Here is a 15,949-nt window from a genome sequence, read left to right on the forward strand (position 1 = left end):
ACCTGCCCTAAGGTCATCTTCATCAGTCCTCCTCTGGGAGCCCCCACCAAAAGAAGTGAGGTGGGTGGCTACTAAGAAGAGGGCCTTCTTATTTTCCCAGGCATTTTAGTTCTTCAGTTTCTGTTGTTTTAAATCTGTTACTGTATTTTAAATCTTTGCACTGCTGCTAGCTTTTTTTTTTTATATTGTTCTAAACATTTAAACTTTTACATTGTACATTTTCATGTTGTATTTTATGGTTTTAACTGTTGTGAATTTCCCAGAGAGCAGTGGCTATTGGGCAATATAGAAATGTAACAAATAAATAAAAAATAAAATAGATACATTGAAAGCAATGATATATAAGTTAGTCATGACTATTTTATGTTCCATTTATTTCAGTGGGTATATGCTAAGTATGACTTAAGTCTATATTCAGCTCACTATTAAAATAATATGTTACGAATAAAGCCTTCAAATTCAAACAAAACAATAAAATAAATACAAATAGACTGAAACCAGCAGCTGTTTTAATTGAGCTGCTGGTTTCAGTCTATTCACATTTATTATTGTTTTGTTTAAATTTGATGGCTTTATTCATATTCATAATAAGTCTGAAGTTGTAAAATGCCTGGGCAAACAAAAATAGTTCAGATCACCCATACAGATATGGGGAGGATATTCAGCAGATGAGGTGCCAACAACAAGAAGGCCTTATCCATGGTAACCACCCACTTCACCTCAAAAGGTGGGCTCTCCCAGAGATGGTGTCTGAAAATTTTAATAAGTGAGCAAGTTTGTGTGGGAGGAGGGATCCTTCAGATACTCTGTTCCCAGATAATTTAGGGAAATATGAGGCATTTATTACACTCTTGTAATCATTATTTTAGAATTTTCTAGGATGTTGATGACATGAGCTAACCTTGAGTATTTGGATGTGGCGAATTAACTGCTCAGCCTTGGTCCATGAATACTAAGCACCAATAGACAAATGGCCTTGTCCTAAAAAAGTTAAATGTATCAGGGAGGAGGGAAATATTTCATCTTTAAGAGCATTTAAACAGCCTTAGTAAAACCTTGTTTTGTTTTTTAAAAGTAGTATTCATATGATCTGTACTGGTTTCTGTTACATTCATTTCTCTCTCAATTTTTCTCTAATGGATAGCTCTGCTTGTAGCTTTTACAGAAAGTAAGAAAAAGAAACTTGCTCAATTGTATATGTAGTTAGATATGTTTACTGTAGTTCATTAATTAATAAATGAAACAGTTTTGAGAGAGGTTCTAAAATCTTTTCAATTGCACTTTAAAATAAAATTTAATACACAATGACCTATATTCACTAATCTTCCCTTTCTTCATATTTTCCCTAAGTTCTTTGATGTAATATCAACCAGCGAAAAACCCCTGGCAGAGCAAGATTGGTATCATGGTGCCATCCCAAGAGTAGAAGCTCAAGAGCTATTAAAACAGCAAGGAGACTTTTTGGTGCGAGAGAGTCATGGAAAGCCTGGTGAATATGTCCTTTCTGTGTTTTCAGATGGACAGCGGAGACACTTCATCATACAGTATGCTGATGTATGTTTGAGACTGTGCTGAACTTGGCATTTGCTTTTTAAATCTGTATGTGTTTCAGATACAAGTCCTGTGTTTGTAGAATAGGCTTTCAGATATAGGGCTCCTAACACCAACCATCAAACAGCATTGTGCAGCTATTCTGTCCTTTCTTCCTTTGTGGATTTTTTGGGGGGTAAGGAAAAAGATGGAAGAAGTGGTGAGGAAGCATGGGAGGGCTACAGATGGAAGACATCATCGTGTGCCCCCCATTGTGTAAAATCCTGTGAATGGAGCAGTGCAATTGCACAAGTAAAGCCTCTTCTGGAAGCACCAGTGGTTAAGAAAGCATTATCTGCTGAAACCTTCCTCTCTAAAAACATGCACATAAAAACTGTCCTGCTGGGTTGGACCAAAGATCCATCTTGTCCAGCATTCAGTTTCTAACAGTGGTCAGGCTGCCTTTGGCAGGCAACATCCTTGTCCTCGTTTTTGTTCCCAGCATTTGATGTTCAGAGTCATGCTTCCTCTAAACAAAATAGGGTCTGATTATTAGAATATTTGCACCTCCTTCTGTTGAGGAAAAATGTGAGGCTGATATGGGGACAGGGCTTGTTCCATTCGCCCATTATTGCCTATCTCAGGGTATAACCTAAAGATGTCCAATAACAAAATTGTTTTTCATCTCCTTGTCCTCTTTCATTTCCACTTCCCATTTTTAAGGATGGACAAATGGTATTATTAAGGCTGTTTTCTTCACTTGGGCAAGACAAGAGAAAATCGGAGATCATTGCAAACCCCATTGGGGTGTTCAGTGATTCATGTGTTTAGAATCATTTGTGGGGGACAGTGGGGCTGTGCTTGCTGACCCTCCCCTATTCATCCCACCCCATTCCCTCCAGGTGCTGCCACTTGGCCTGCCATTCTCCATGCTTGGAGGAGAAGGTGTGAGGCAGGGATCCTACTCTACATGCATAAGCTCCCTGTGCGATATAGAAACCTGGTCGTGCAGGGTTCTAAACCATGTGGGGAATCTACACATGTAGAATAGGCTCCCTGATTCTCATCTTCTCTAGTGCATGCATGTGCAGGGGGGCAAGGGGAATGCAACGGAGGGGCAGGACCAGCTAGCACAGCCTCACTCTCCCTCTAATTGCATCAGTCACTGAATGCCCAAATAGGGGTCTAGCATTCCATTTTTCCCAGTACATGCCACATAACCAGACAGCTGAAGCAAGGATTTAAAGTAGGGCTACCTGCAGAGTAAAAGTACTGTGGTGATGATCTAGTCTCCTTTTACTTGTCCCTTTTCTTTTTACATGGAGGCTTGTGCAACTTGAGGTAAGCATCAGAGTTATCCCCACTTGGGTCCAACTTTCAATTCACTACACTACTTCAAAATATTATTGAAATGTTTTCAGCCTGTAAAGTAATCAAACGAATCGACCCTCAGGACCTTTTAGGAGCCAAGAGGGAGTGTGCTCAATCGTTAGAGATGACGGTGCTGTATACTGCATTGCTGATTGCAGGAATTATTTTTAGTGATAACGTGGGCTGTAATTGTAAACAGGTGTGTTAGTACTGGAGAAAGAATTGCAAATGCCCTGTCAGGTTCTGCTAAAACAAAATGTGTGTGCAAGATGTGGGAATTAATAGTACTGCTCTAAGGGTTCTTAGATAAGCTTCAGATGTATTATGTTCATTTTTTTGACACCATCTTTTAAAATTGATGAAGTCAAACTGGAGGATAGGAGAGCTGGTAAAGGCTTAAAGATCTGTAGCATATTATTATCTGTAGCATAGAACTAGGCTTTTTACCTTTGAAGATATTGATGTGGACTATGGTAATAGTTCTGATGAACCTAAGGACATACATTCAAAATACAGCATATTCTACTCAAAATCTGAGTGGTAGAAGGGTGGCATTTTTAACTCTTTTCTGTGCCTGATTATGGGCAGAGTGAGCAAGGAACCACGGTGTGGTATTTATTCCAAACGAAGGGCCAGATTAGACATGACAGTAGGAGATCCATTATCAGATCTCCTGCTATTTTTAAAATGTTTATTGGCAGCTGTGTGGGGCAGGAGTGGCTGATTCAGATCAGGTCCATGGTGGTGGGGGAAGGGGGATTTAAACCCTCGCTCCACGTGCCATTTTTCTGTTGGAAACACACACACAGACCAAACTTGTTTTTCAGTAGTGACCACACATGCACACGCACGTATGCACAGCTCTTTTTCCCCCTTGGGAGCACAAATTTTCATTGGGAAAATGGCACGGGGAAGGGCTTAACTTTCCCTACCCCCAGTGCCACAGTCCCAGTCTGAATCAAATGCTATTCAACTTCTTAAAAGGTGTGAAAGACCCCAATATGGATCTCCTACCTTCTCCACTGATCATGCCCCACATAAAGCAATATTACAAGGGTGTAATGTCAAAACATTCCCTGTTTGGAAGAATAATTGGACAGTTGAAAAATTGTATGGAGGTTTTCTGAGGGATTTTTGGTGGGGAGGGTTGAGATGAATCTTGGTAGAGTAGGATTAGATGTTCACTCCCAGGTACTTCCAGCTATGTAGTTCTGATGATGTATCACTAAAAGCAAGTGGCAATATATCACTAATGAAAAATCGCTAATTTTCATCTCCCTGTGGCTTGAGATTATGCCTGGAAAACACTGCAATCCAGTTCCCTGGCTGGAGCTCTACAGTGTAATGATTTTTGTACAATTGGATTACCTTAGGGATGTCTGCATGCCACAGAGGGAAGGAGTGATGCCTCTTTCCTTCTTCCTTCCTTCCTTCCTTCCTTTCTTTCTTTCTTTCTTTCTTTTTACTATGCTCAGCAATAGTCTCAGAGACTTCATCAGTGAAAAAAATTGGCTGAGCACAGTTCAGAAATGTTAGTATTGTGTACCATTTCAACCATAGTCAAAGGTAATACTTCTTGGTGGGAACCACAGATAAAAGTGCATTGTGTACATATAATGACATAGCTTCCCTGTTTGAGGCCTTCTCTCCATTTTCTTTTCATAATTTATATTACATTCAGAGACAACCATGAGACACATCCTCCCAAGTTTTAATTCAGATTTTGGTGGCAAGAGAAGCCTTTATATTTACTTTGATCTCCCAGTTCCCCGTGACTCAGCACTGTGTGTTTCCAAGAATGGCTGAACTATTAAACATCTCACTAGTCCTTTTTACCCAGCTGCTCCAGGTGATGAAAAGATTAAAGGCAAAACTGTCCTCTCTGATTATATCCCCAGTTTACTAAACTCCACATATGGACGCTGTCCACTAATATCCTGTTGGAATAGCACAATATTAGAAGATATATATATTCCAGATACTTTTCAAAGGAGAAATTTGGTTTAAAAGAACAAATAATTAGAAAATATGCCCGAGGGGGAGGGGGGAAGCTGTAGTGTGAACCGCTCAGAGAGCTTCAGCTATTGGGTGGTATAGAAATGAAATAGATAGATAGATAGATAGATAGATAGATAGATAGATAGAGGTTTTCCCACCCCCGCCTCCATTTCAAGGCTTAGGACCAAAATCAGTTGGGAAGCTTTGTTCCTTGTTACATTTGGAAGTGTTTGGGGTATATGTTAAGTGCCTCCAAATGTAACTTCTTATAATTACTGAAAATCTTTTAACAGTGACTTTGTCTTCAGTTCATAAGGTGTGATATTTCTATACCTCAATTTACTCAAAAATTAGGTATCTAAAGAAGTTACATTGTTTCTAGCCATTTTTGTCATGGCAATGCTTCTATGAAATTATTTTCACACTGGCTCAGTTCAGACATACATTTTCTGGTTTGCTTTCTGTTCTGAATTTGGCTTAAGATCATGGTCAGTAAATTGACATTAAACCACAGTTTCCCTGTTTTAGACGTAACAGGGAACTGCAGTTTAAAGGCACAATCTTATTCATGTTTAGACAGAAAAAAGTCCTACAATTTCCAGTAGGACAATGCTGGGAGTTGTAGGACTTTTTTCTGTCTAAGCATGCATAGGATTGCACCCTAAGCTAACTAAAATCTTGTGCACTGATGAAGGGGGGATGTGGAGGGATGGAGGGAGGAGGAGGAGGGAACATGCGACCCTCATGCTCATTCCCAGCTGTTAAACTATGGTTCAGCAAGCCAGGATATGTACATTCAAGCCAAGCCAATGTAAACCTTGGCTCGTGTTTTAAAGCCTTTATTGATTTACAGTGCAGTCTTGATTATCAACTGCTACATGTACCAGAAAACATCTTTTCACATTAAAATTTTCAGTTCTGTAGCAGTTTGTCTTAAAATAGAGCAGAAATGCAGTTGTACAGTTGTTAATTCAGTGAAAATCACTTTACATTATATATTACTTGTTTTGTCACCCAAATAACTGAATTTTAGTTTATTCCCTTTCTACAATGTTCTTTTATAATTCACAGATCAAAAGTATATGAATTCATAAAGTTGATCCTACTCTCTGTCGAAGAAAAATGATGGAAGTCAGACCTTTCCTTATCCATGGTAACAGTTGCTTAGTTTAACTTTTGTGTTTCCTCTTCACTTTTTCCACTTTATAGAATCAATATCGATTTGAAGGAACTGGATTTGCAACTATTCCTCAGCTCATAGAACATCATTATACAACAAAACACGTGATTACAAAGAAATCAGGAGTTGTTCTGCTGAATCCTGTCGTTAAGGTATGGATATTAAATAGTTATAATGTGATGTGGAATTCTTTCTGTATTGTTTCTTGACATTCATGTAATAAGGTTCTTGCAATTCTCAGCAGAAAGTTTCAGTGTTTTGTGGAAGGTGACATTCTGTCCTCATTGGTTTGACAGATTGCTATGCATTCAGTCCTGTAATGCTCTAACATTTTAAAACTGATGTTCATTTATTTGAACATATCTTACTGTAGTTCTAAGCTGTATTATCATTTCAGTTTTCTGACAGTGCCTCTACCTAATACTGGTATTATCTATGTATACATTGATACATTGTCTATGTATCTATATCCTGTCCTACCATTTAAAAACAACAACAAACCATAGGGAAGCTTATAACCAGTTCTAAAGACATCATAAACTCAAAGGCAATTTAAAAAGACAGGAGAACAGCAGATAAAATCCAACATAAACTTGTGTATCTAGGGAATCAAAGAACTTTTAGTTTGGCAGCCAAAAGATGGATGGAAAAGTAAAGTTTTCATGAGATGGCAGAGCACTATCAGAAAGGGAGAAGGTGAGCTTCCCTTCTGCACATGAACATTTTTATGAACCTTTCTGTATGAAAAACTAATGGCATATTTGTACTTGGATATTACTCAAAATATTGTGGAGTCGAAGTTTTATGCCTTTATTCAATTCTATTGTGTGACCACACTTGGAATACTGTGACAGTTCGTCCCAGTCACCATGCCTCAAAAAGGTTATTGTAAAACTGGAGAACATTCAGACAAGGGCGAGAAAAATGATCGGGGCTGCAGCAACACCCCAATGAGGAAAGGTTACGGTGTTTGGGATGTTTTTTAGCTTAGAAATAAGGTGAGTAAGCAGGGGACATTATAGGAGGTGTATTAAATTATGCACGGTGTGGAGAAAGTAGATTGTTTTCTCCCACTCTCATATTACTAGAACCTGGGATCACCCAGTGAATCTGAATGATCGGAGATTCAGGATGGACAAAAAGAAGTTCTTCTTTAGATAATACATTGTTAATCTGTGGAATTCATTACTACAAGATGTAATGATTGCTGGCAGCTTGGGTGGCTTTAAGAGGGGATTAATAAATTCATGGAGGATAATGCTATCAATGGTTACTAATCATGATGACTATATATTACTATATTACCTCCAGTATCAGAGGCAGTATGCCTCTAAACACGAGTTATTAGGGAACACAACTAGGAAACAGCTGTTGCACTCACATCCTGATTGTAGGCTTCCATGGACAACAAGTTACCTGCAGTGGGAACAGAATACTGGACAAGATTCGCCTCTTGTCTGATCCAGCAGAGCTCTTCTTATGTTCTTACCCTTTAACTCATATCTATGTATGTATGCACCTTAATTGCTGGTTCTGTTATTTATCCAGTTTTCCAGTATATCAAATTCCACTTGTCTGCTCCTATACCACTCCATTCCGTAATTCCCCCAGAACTCACCCAAATGAAGGTGCATTTTATGCTATCTCCCACAAACTGAAGATTGCATAGTCAAATGTTCCTCTAAAAGGTACTGAAAAAAAGAGAGAAATAAAAGCGTGTGCAATGTCAGGGGGAAAGCAACCCAGAGTAATTTACCTTGGGCTCTTCTTATTGTGCACTCTCATCGTACAACTGTGCCAGGAACTCTTCTGTCTTGTCTGAAGCTTAGTCTATACAAAGTAGAAGTAGTCCTGGTCAGTAGAGCAACAGATCAGGAACAGGGCTTCAATCTGTCCTGGATAACGAACTCTCCTTGAAGATTTAGATTCAAAGTTTGGGTGTTCTCCTGGATTCAGCCCTGAACCTGCATGCTTAGGTTTTGGTGGTGGCCTGGAGCAATGTTGCATAGCTAAGGCTAATATGCCAGCTAAGGAATGCCTTTCCTGGAGACATCACATTTGGCACTGTGACATATTACTTAGCTACATCTTGATAAGACTAACAGTAACACACACTATGCAGGGCTGTTTTTGAAGAGTGATCAGAAACTTCAGCTGGTTCAGAATGCTGAAGATTGTTGACCAGGCCTGTTTCTAATGTTTCAGCAGCTTCACTGACAATAGGTCTGCTTCTGGGCCCAATCCAAACGTGCTGGTTATGACTTACAAAGCCCTACATGACTTGGGATGCGGTTCTTTGAAAGTCTGTATTCTACTGTTTGATCTTGTGTGGATTTTATATCTTTGGGAGAGCACTTTCTTTCTGTCCTGTTAGTGTTTGAAGCTTGTTTGGTAGAAACACAAGAGAGGATGGAACACAAGGGAGGCTTCTCCCAGGATCTGGCCCAGCTTTGCCAATGGAGGCCCATCTAATTCCTTCTTTGATGACCTTCTGCCAACAGGTGAAGACATTTTTATTCAGAGAGGCCTTTAACCTTATAAGCTGAGATGGTATGGCCATTGAAAATATGCTGCAATTTGTTAAACATTTGTTTGGCTTTAATCATGGATACCGATGTTATTGATAAGTTTGTCGTTTGATATTTTACTGCTGCTAGCCACTTTGAACACCATTTGATGGGAAGGTGGGAGATAAATTTAACAAACAGATAAGAATACATTTTATTATATCACTTCGGAGAACAGCTTCATATGTTTACATTTTGTACTCTGATAGAGATTTGCAAGGTATGTACAATACACTTCCTCAGTTGTGAAGGGTTTGGTTATTGCTTTGCGAACAGCAGTGTTTTACATGTATGTATGCTCTTCTAATGGTAATATGCATGTATTTTGTAGACTAGAATTGTAGCAATGAGAAGCTGCTCTGAGTGAAGGAGGGTTGACTTCTAGCAGCTGCCAGAATGTAGTGGAAGTGGGATGGGGCGAGCCATGGAAGAGTCAAGTTGGGAAGTTAGGTGACAATGGACCGGTTCTCAAGATACGACAGCCCACCATGGATTAATTTACTCACGGGGCTGTCTCATTGTGATGGGTGCCATTTTTGAAGGGCACCCATGGGCACCCAGTTTGCCATAGGTTGTCATGTCATGTGAACCCAGGAAGCAGGGTTGTTTGGGGGTTAGACAACTCTCAAATAACCCATGGCATGTTTTAGGGTTATTTGAGGGTTGTCTAACCATCAAACAATCCCCGCTGCCTGGGTTTGCACAACATGATAGCTCATGGCAAGCTGGGCTCATGGCATGACGCAACAGCCCCCATGGGTAAATTAACACACGATGGACTGTAGTGCCATGAGAACCAGGTCGAAGAGTGACAATGGCTAAATAAGCAGAACATTTTCCAAACTTGAAAATTAGTAACAAATACAAATAGAATATTAGGCAATTTGGCAGTTTCAATTTTTAATTTTTTAATTTTTATTTATTTCATTTCTATACCGCCCAATAGCTGAAGCTCTCTGGGCGGTACACAAAAATTAAAACCAAAAAAGCACAGAATAAAACAATATAAAATATAAACACATTGCAACCATATTACAACCACAATAAAACCTAGCAGCAATGCAGAGATTTAAAATACAGATTTAAAACACCAAAGCCAAAAGACTAGGAAGCTAAAATGCCTGGGAGAATAAAAAGGTCTTCACCTGGCTCTGGAAGGAATAGAATGTAGGTGCCAGACAAACCTCTTTAGGGAGCTCATTCCACAGCCAGGGTGCCACAGCAGAAAAGGCTCTCTTCCTGGTAGCCCCCCATCTCACTTCCTTTGGCAGGGGCTCATGGAGAAGGACCGCTGAGGATGATCTTAGGGTCTGAGTGTCAGGGTGGAAACTGAGCCCAGGCAGCCTCAGAGCAGTTCGGATTCTGAGGAGGAACAGCTATCTGTGGGAGAGGGGCCAGCTCATCCTTCACAGGCTCAGCACCTGGCAGAGATTCCTCCTGCCAGGATTCCAGAGATAGAGAGCAACCCGGGTAGTAAGGGAATGCGGGAGGGGGGCTTCTTAGACACTCGATGCAGACACAAAGAGTGACGAGCGATGGAGGGCGCGGAAAGGAGGTATAGCGCCCGTTTGGCGCGCAAGCAATGGCTGCCTCCCATGGACCCAAGGGAAAGAGGGAGGATCTCTCCCTAGCCCATAAGTTCTGGATCTTCCAGTGACTCTCTTTCAAACGGGGATCAACTGACCACTTGAAACTTAGGCTACCCTGCTGTTCCTTGCTTTAGTCGCTGGTGATTAGCATCTGAAAGAGTCATTAAGTTGTAAAAAGATTAAAGCTTTGAAAAGAAATCCTTTCGTCTGTGTCTTGAGTTGGCTATTGGAATCTACTGGGAGAAGCTGCCAGAGCGCTCCTGACACTGGGAAGGCATATATAGGGGGAGGCGAACCTTCAGATAACCTGGCCCCAAGCCGTTTAGTTCTTTGGATGTTAATACCAGCACTTTGAATTGGGCCCAGAAATGGACTGGCAGCCAGTGCAGCTGGAAAAGTACTGGCGTAATGTGATCTCATTGGCCAGTCCCTGTTAACAATGTTGCTGCCCTGTTTTGGACTAGCTGAAGTTTCTGGACCATTTTCAAAGGCAGCCCCACGTATATCGCATTGCAGTAACCCAGACGAGAAGTTATCAGGGCATAGATAACTGTAACTAGGCTATCACTGTCCAGATAAAGGCGTAGTTCTTTTACCAGCCTAAGCTGATAAAAAGTAGAAATTCAAAATTGTAATTAATATTTTACATGTGATTATCCCTAGCAAGATATATATACACACGCGCGTGCACACACACACACGCCGTTGAAATCCATATATGTCTCAGTATGTAATAAGTACTAATAAATAATGACATTGAAACTGGAGTTGCCCTAACAACCTCAGTGGAAGAGAGTTGAACTCCGCTGAAATAGATGAGTGGTTTTCAGGAAATCATGCACAGTTCTTTATTAATACATCAACAGCTTCCAGTACCTTTGTGTGTTTTTTCTTAAATTTAAACAATATAAGGGAAGTACATGCTATTGTCTTTACATTTTTGCAAGTATTCCAGTAAGTATTTCTATATAACATTTAAATATCATCAGCTGTGCTTTAACTTTTTCTTCTCAAAATTTTCAGGTCAAACACTTCATTTCATTTGTTGTATTTCTCTACTGGCCCATAGCCAAAACTCTCTGGGCAGTTCACAAAAATTAAAAACCATTAAAATACATTATATAAAATATAAAATCATTCACATAATAACATAGAACAAATAACAAATAACACACACACAACAAGAACAACAACAACATATATCTAAAACAAACAATATGCCAGAGACAATCAAGAGACTCATTATACGCTGTCAAATGCCTGAGAGAAGAGGGTAGTTTTGACCTGGTGCAGAAAAGATGACAATACACTTGTGGTGTATTGAGACAACAAAATAAAATAACATGGGATATGTTTTTAGCTTTGTTTACTAAATACAAGTAAACCAAACATGTGAAAATAGATCACTCTTTAAAGTAAGGGCCCCAAAACCTTTTAGGTTGGTGGGACATTTGGAATTTTGAGTTGTGACATGGGCACTCTCACAAAATGATTGCTGGGGGGCTTGTCCATTCACAAAATGGACCATTTCCAAGAAGGCAAACTGGTAAAGTCTAAATAAAAGGCAATTTTACCATGAGCCTAAATATTAGGTAGAGGTGGGGTCTGATCTCCAAAACTTAAAAACACTCCTTTGAACCCATAGTTCTCTGCTCCAGCACCCACTTCTCAGAAGGAAAACAGATGAGGCTCCCCTCCCACCAAATTTTACATGGGGGCCCATGTGTAGTCCACTGTCATGGGCCCAATCCTTCTGGCACACACTCTGGCATTCTGACATAGATCAGTAAGATTATTTATTATAGCAAATCCTGTGGTAAAAGCTTAATGGTTACACTCTTCAGAAAGCTTAGTTCAAGAAACAGTCCAAAGCCCTTTAAGTACAACCATATCAGTGATCTCTTTAACGATTGTTTCCAAGTCGCAATCTCTGCATTAGAGAATACAAGGCAAGGGTCACAATAATTCCTAGCAGGATAACATTCCAGGCAATTTAAGACATGGTTCCAAAGCAAGTTACAAACTAGAATACACACACCCACAGGCAGTGATCAGTCCAACATAGTCTCTGTCAGAATCTCCACAGGATGTGTGTCCAGGCAGATGGAAGATCAAGGGACACAATAAGTCCAAGCTATAGAGAATGTGGGTACCGGGCATCAGAGACGTTCCCTGTCAAAGCCACTGCAGTCCATGCTCTCAGACAGACCAAATCAAGGTTTCAAGGTAATAGCAGGCAGGTGGAAGTCCCAAGCAGTACAGCCATTCCCTCTTGGGGCCGCCAGTACACTAGATTCCAAGCAGGCTAAAATCCCACTTGTCATGTTGATCCCAGACACTAAAGAAAGGTTAAGTCCAAATAAGAATGTGGACCAGGCAATAGAGACATTGTTTCCAGCATTATATTCCATGGCAGGTTCTTAACAATACAAGGTTCAAACAGATATGGGTCTAGATTAGAAAGTCCAGGTGAAGAATGCTTCGAGCAGCTCAGATGGTGGTAAGTCAAAACAGCAAGGAATTTGGGCAGTAAAGACAATGTTCCCAGCAAAGCGCTGTAGGCTTGGCACCTGCTTAAATGCAAGGGTGGGGGCCGCAAGAGCCCTCCTTCCTGATGAATCCAACTGAAAGGAGATCCTGGCCCATAAGCCAGCACTGCATTACAGAAAGCATCTTTATTCTGCTTTCTGTAGACACTTCCGTCCCAATAAATAAGTTTACAACCCCTTTTTCCTTTACCAAATCTTCCCCAACCTGTCTGGTTCCCATAGAGAGGCTATCAACTTTCTTAGCTATAGGCATGTCGTTCAAGGTTGAACTTTGCAGCTGGCCAAGAGTGATTCATTTCCCCTCCCTGCAAAAGCTGGGCAGAGTGAATTCTGACATTCTGACATTCCAAAGCCTGGGCAAAATCAGCTAGCACTCTTCTTCCTCAGCCTCCCATCACATAAGAAACCAGGCTGAGCTAAGCTCTCTCAGCCCCCAAGCTTTCTATGACTGAATTGGATCTTTAAATCATCCAGTCTACTTCTGAATTAGATTCTGACTTTAAAACTCTAGGGCCCATAGCAGTGCTTGGGCCAATCCTGACACCCGAAAACATTCTTGGAAATAAAGATGGTGTTGGAGGGCAGCACTTTGCTTTGCAGCATGTCAGCCTCCCAGTTAAAAAAATGTATTGTTAATAAATCTAAAAAATAAAGATCAGGAGGAGCAGGGAACCTGCTGGGCACCAAGAGAGGTGACTATGGGCACATGGAGACCCCAACTCTGAAGCATCAGAACATTTTCTGATATAAATTTAAAATTTTCTGATGCAAATTAGCCTGATGCAAATTAGCACAATTCAAACTTTTCTGGTAAAAGTGCATCACTATTAATAAGCATGTTTAAGACTTTGTCCTGCAGAGTAGTTGCCTTGTTAGCTAAACCAGTTCTAGATGTGACATATTCTTTTCTTTTTTTAGATTTTAACTGTTCTTTGTTTCATTTCCATTATAATACATGTACATTTTCTATACAGCTTTGTTCAACAAATGTATAATAAATTGTACAACAATTTACAAGTATCCATGCTATTCTATTGACAATGATAAGATGTACATATTTTATTCTTAACAACAAATATATAACCTAAACTAAACTTTTGCTGCAATTTTTATTAATGTTTGAAAACATGCATTACAATTTGTTAATACATATACCTTCTTATTTGTTACTTTAATCATGTGTAATACCTTCTTGTGTTCTATGATAACCGAAGAGTTTTATAGCGAGAGGGAACACTCCATAATTTCTCTGCATTTCTATAAACAATAAAACTCTACCATTCTTCCATAGAGCTGTCCCTTTTTTCTTTGTCCTTTTGCTAATTTAATATTTGTCAATTTTTCTAATAACGCAATCTGCCATACTCTGTTATACCATTCTTTAAGCAAGATTCCTTTTAGATATTTCCATTTGCTGGCTATCAACAATCTTGCTGCAGTTATTAGAAATCTTATAAGTGTTTTATGTAATGAATTCTCATTATTACCTTGAAATATTCCCAGTAATGCTAATTCTGGTGTTTTTGATATGCTTTGTCCTGTTATTTTACCAATTTCTAGAAAAACAAAGTCCCATATTTTCTTCACTTTCCCACATTCCCACATGTATTGTGTGTGTGGTGCCTAGTTCTTCACATGCCCTCCAGCAAAATTTATTGTTGTCTGAGTTAATGATAAGCACACTAGAATGAGATACCAGCCTTGTATCATTTTAGTAGTTTGTTCCCTGATTTTAGAGGATAGCATTTTAATTGGAAATCTCTGCCAGATTTTATTCCATTCTTCTTCAGTAATTTGAATTTTCCAGTTTAGTTCCCAAACTGAGCGCAGGTTTCCAGATGTTCCCATATCCGTTTCTAAAATTTTATAAATTTTAGAGATAACACCCTTAGTTTGGTATGTTTGATGAAGTATTATATTCTCAAAACTGGATAATGGTCTAGTAGCTTGTTCCATTATTGATTTATTTCTGATAAAGTTTCCCAATTGGTACCAGGAGTACCAGCTAATTTTCGTGTTATGCAACTTTTCTTTCCCGTATTTTCGTTCTGTTGGTCTTGAATTGATATAAAAGTCTCTGACATAGTAAAAACCTTGTTCTGAATACACTTTCATAGTAATGTTATTTGTTTTGAGATCTGGATGGCAGAACATCAGTATTAATGGTGAGATTTGTGGAAATAGCTTTTCTTTTCTGTTTTTTATTATTGAAAGCAATCAATTTAATGTGGATGTGTTCGGAAGTTCACATTTCCATAATGGTTTTTTAATAACAAAATAGTATTCAAATTGTTGATGTTCAGCCAATTACTTTCTATTTATACCCCATGTTTTTCCTGCCATTTCCCCTGTAATATTGAAAGTGCATGGCTAAGTTGAAATGCCTCATCATATAAAGTTAGGTTAAGAATGCCCAATTCACCATTTGTACATTGCCCATATCTCTAATTCTTACCTATTCTGGGTTGCTTGGAGTTAAATCTAAAGTATTCCAGTTTACTTCGCCATTGTTTTAGCATTATTTTAGGGACTTCAATAGGTAAGGTATAAAATAAATATTTAAGTTAGATGTGACCTATTCTGATTGTAATTTTATCAGCTTTATCTTAACTCTTTTAGCATAATCCTATTCACGTTTAGACAGAAAAAAGTCCTACAACTCTCAGCATGCCCCAGCCAGGAGCTGCAGGACATTTTTCTATCTAAACATGCATAGGATTGCACCCTTAATTTTTCATGCCTCTCTTTTTTGTAGTAAAGCTCTTCTAATAAGAAATGTTTCTTTCTAGAAATGCTATGATGCATCCACTTGACCTCCCTCCCATTTGATCATCTTAAAGATTCATCTTTTCTCATTCCTCATTAAAAAGTATGTTTTTCAGCTGTCTTCATTTTTAAGCTTTCCTTGTTCTATTCAATGTTTTTATAGAATTTAAGGTCTAACCTCAAGCACCATTTCACTTGTTCATGTTTTGTGTCACCAGCCTCCCGTGCAGACATGTTTTGAAGCCTTGTTTTCCATGTAATACATCCAAATAACATATTTTGCTTTCTTTGCCCTCAAGTACTCATTTTTGGTTTTCCTCTCTTATGGATCCTGTCTTTTTGACAATCACTACTTTTCTTGACTGAAGTGAAGCTCCCAGAGACACTATTAGATAAAGA

At 39.2% G+C, this 15,949-nt stretch overlaps 1 protein-coding gene across 3 annotated transcripts in view; it reads left to right on the forward strand.

Moving 5' to 3' along the window:
• Positions 1 to 15,949, forward strand: part of FER (FER tyrosine kinase) — a 223,864-nt gene that overhangs the window by 88,256 nt on the left and 119,659 nt on the right. For 2 of the 3 annotated variants that reach the window (XM_084833846.1, XM_084833845.1), the window contains exons 12-13: positions 1,351 to 1,554; positions 6,109 to 6,231. In XM_084833846.1, the coding sequence (XP_084689972.1) occupies positions 1,351 to 1,554; positions 6,109 to 6,231 (327 nt within the window). The remainder of the gene's footprint in view (positions 1 to 1,350; positions 1,555 to 6,108; positions 6,232 to 15,949) is intronic. The other variant, XM_084833847.1, reaches the window with a different exon arrangement.

This window comes from Heloderma suspectum, chromosome 2 (genome assembly GCF_057233095.1).
Source record: "Heloderma suspectum isolate Gila_16-S chromosome 2, 16-S_ref, whole genome shotgun sequence".
NCBI lineage: Eukaryota > Metazoa > Chordata > Lepidosauria > Squamata > Helodermatidae > Heloderma > Heloderma suspectum.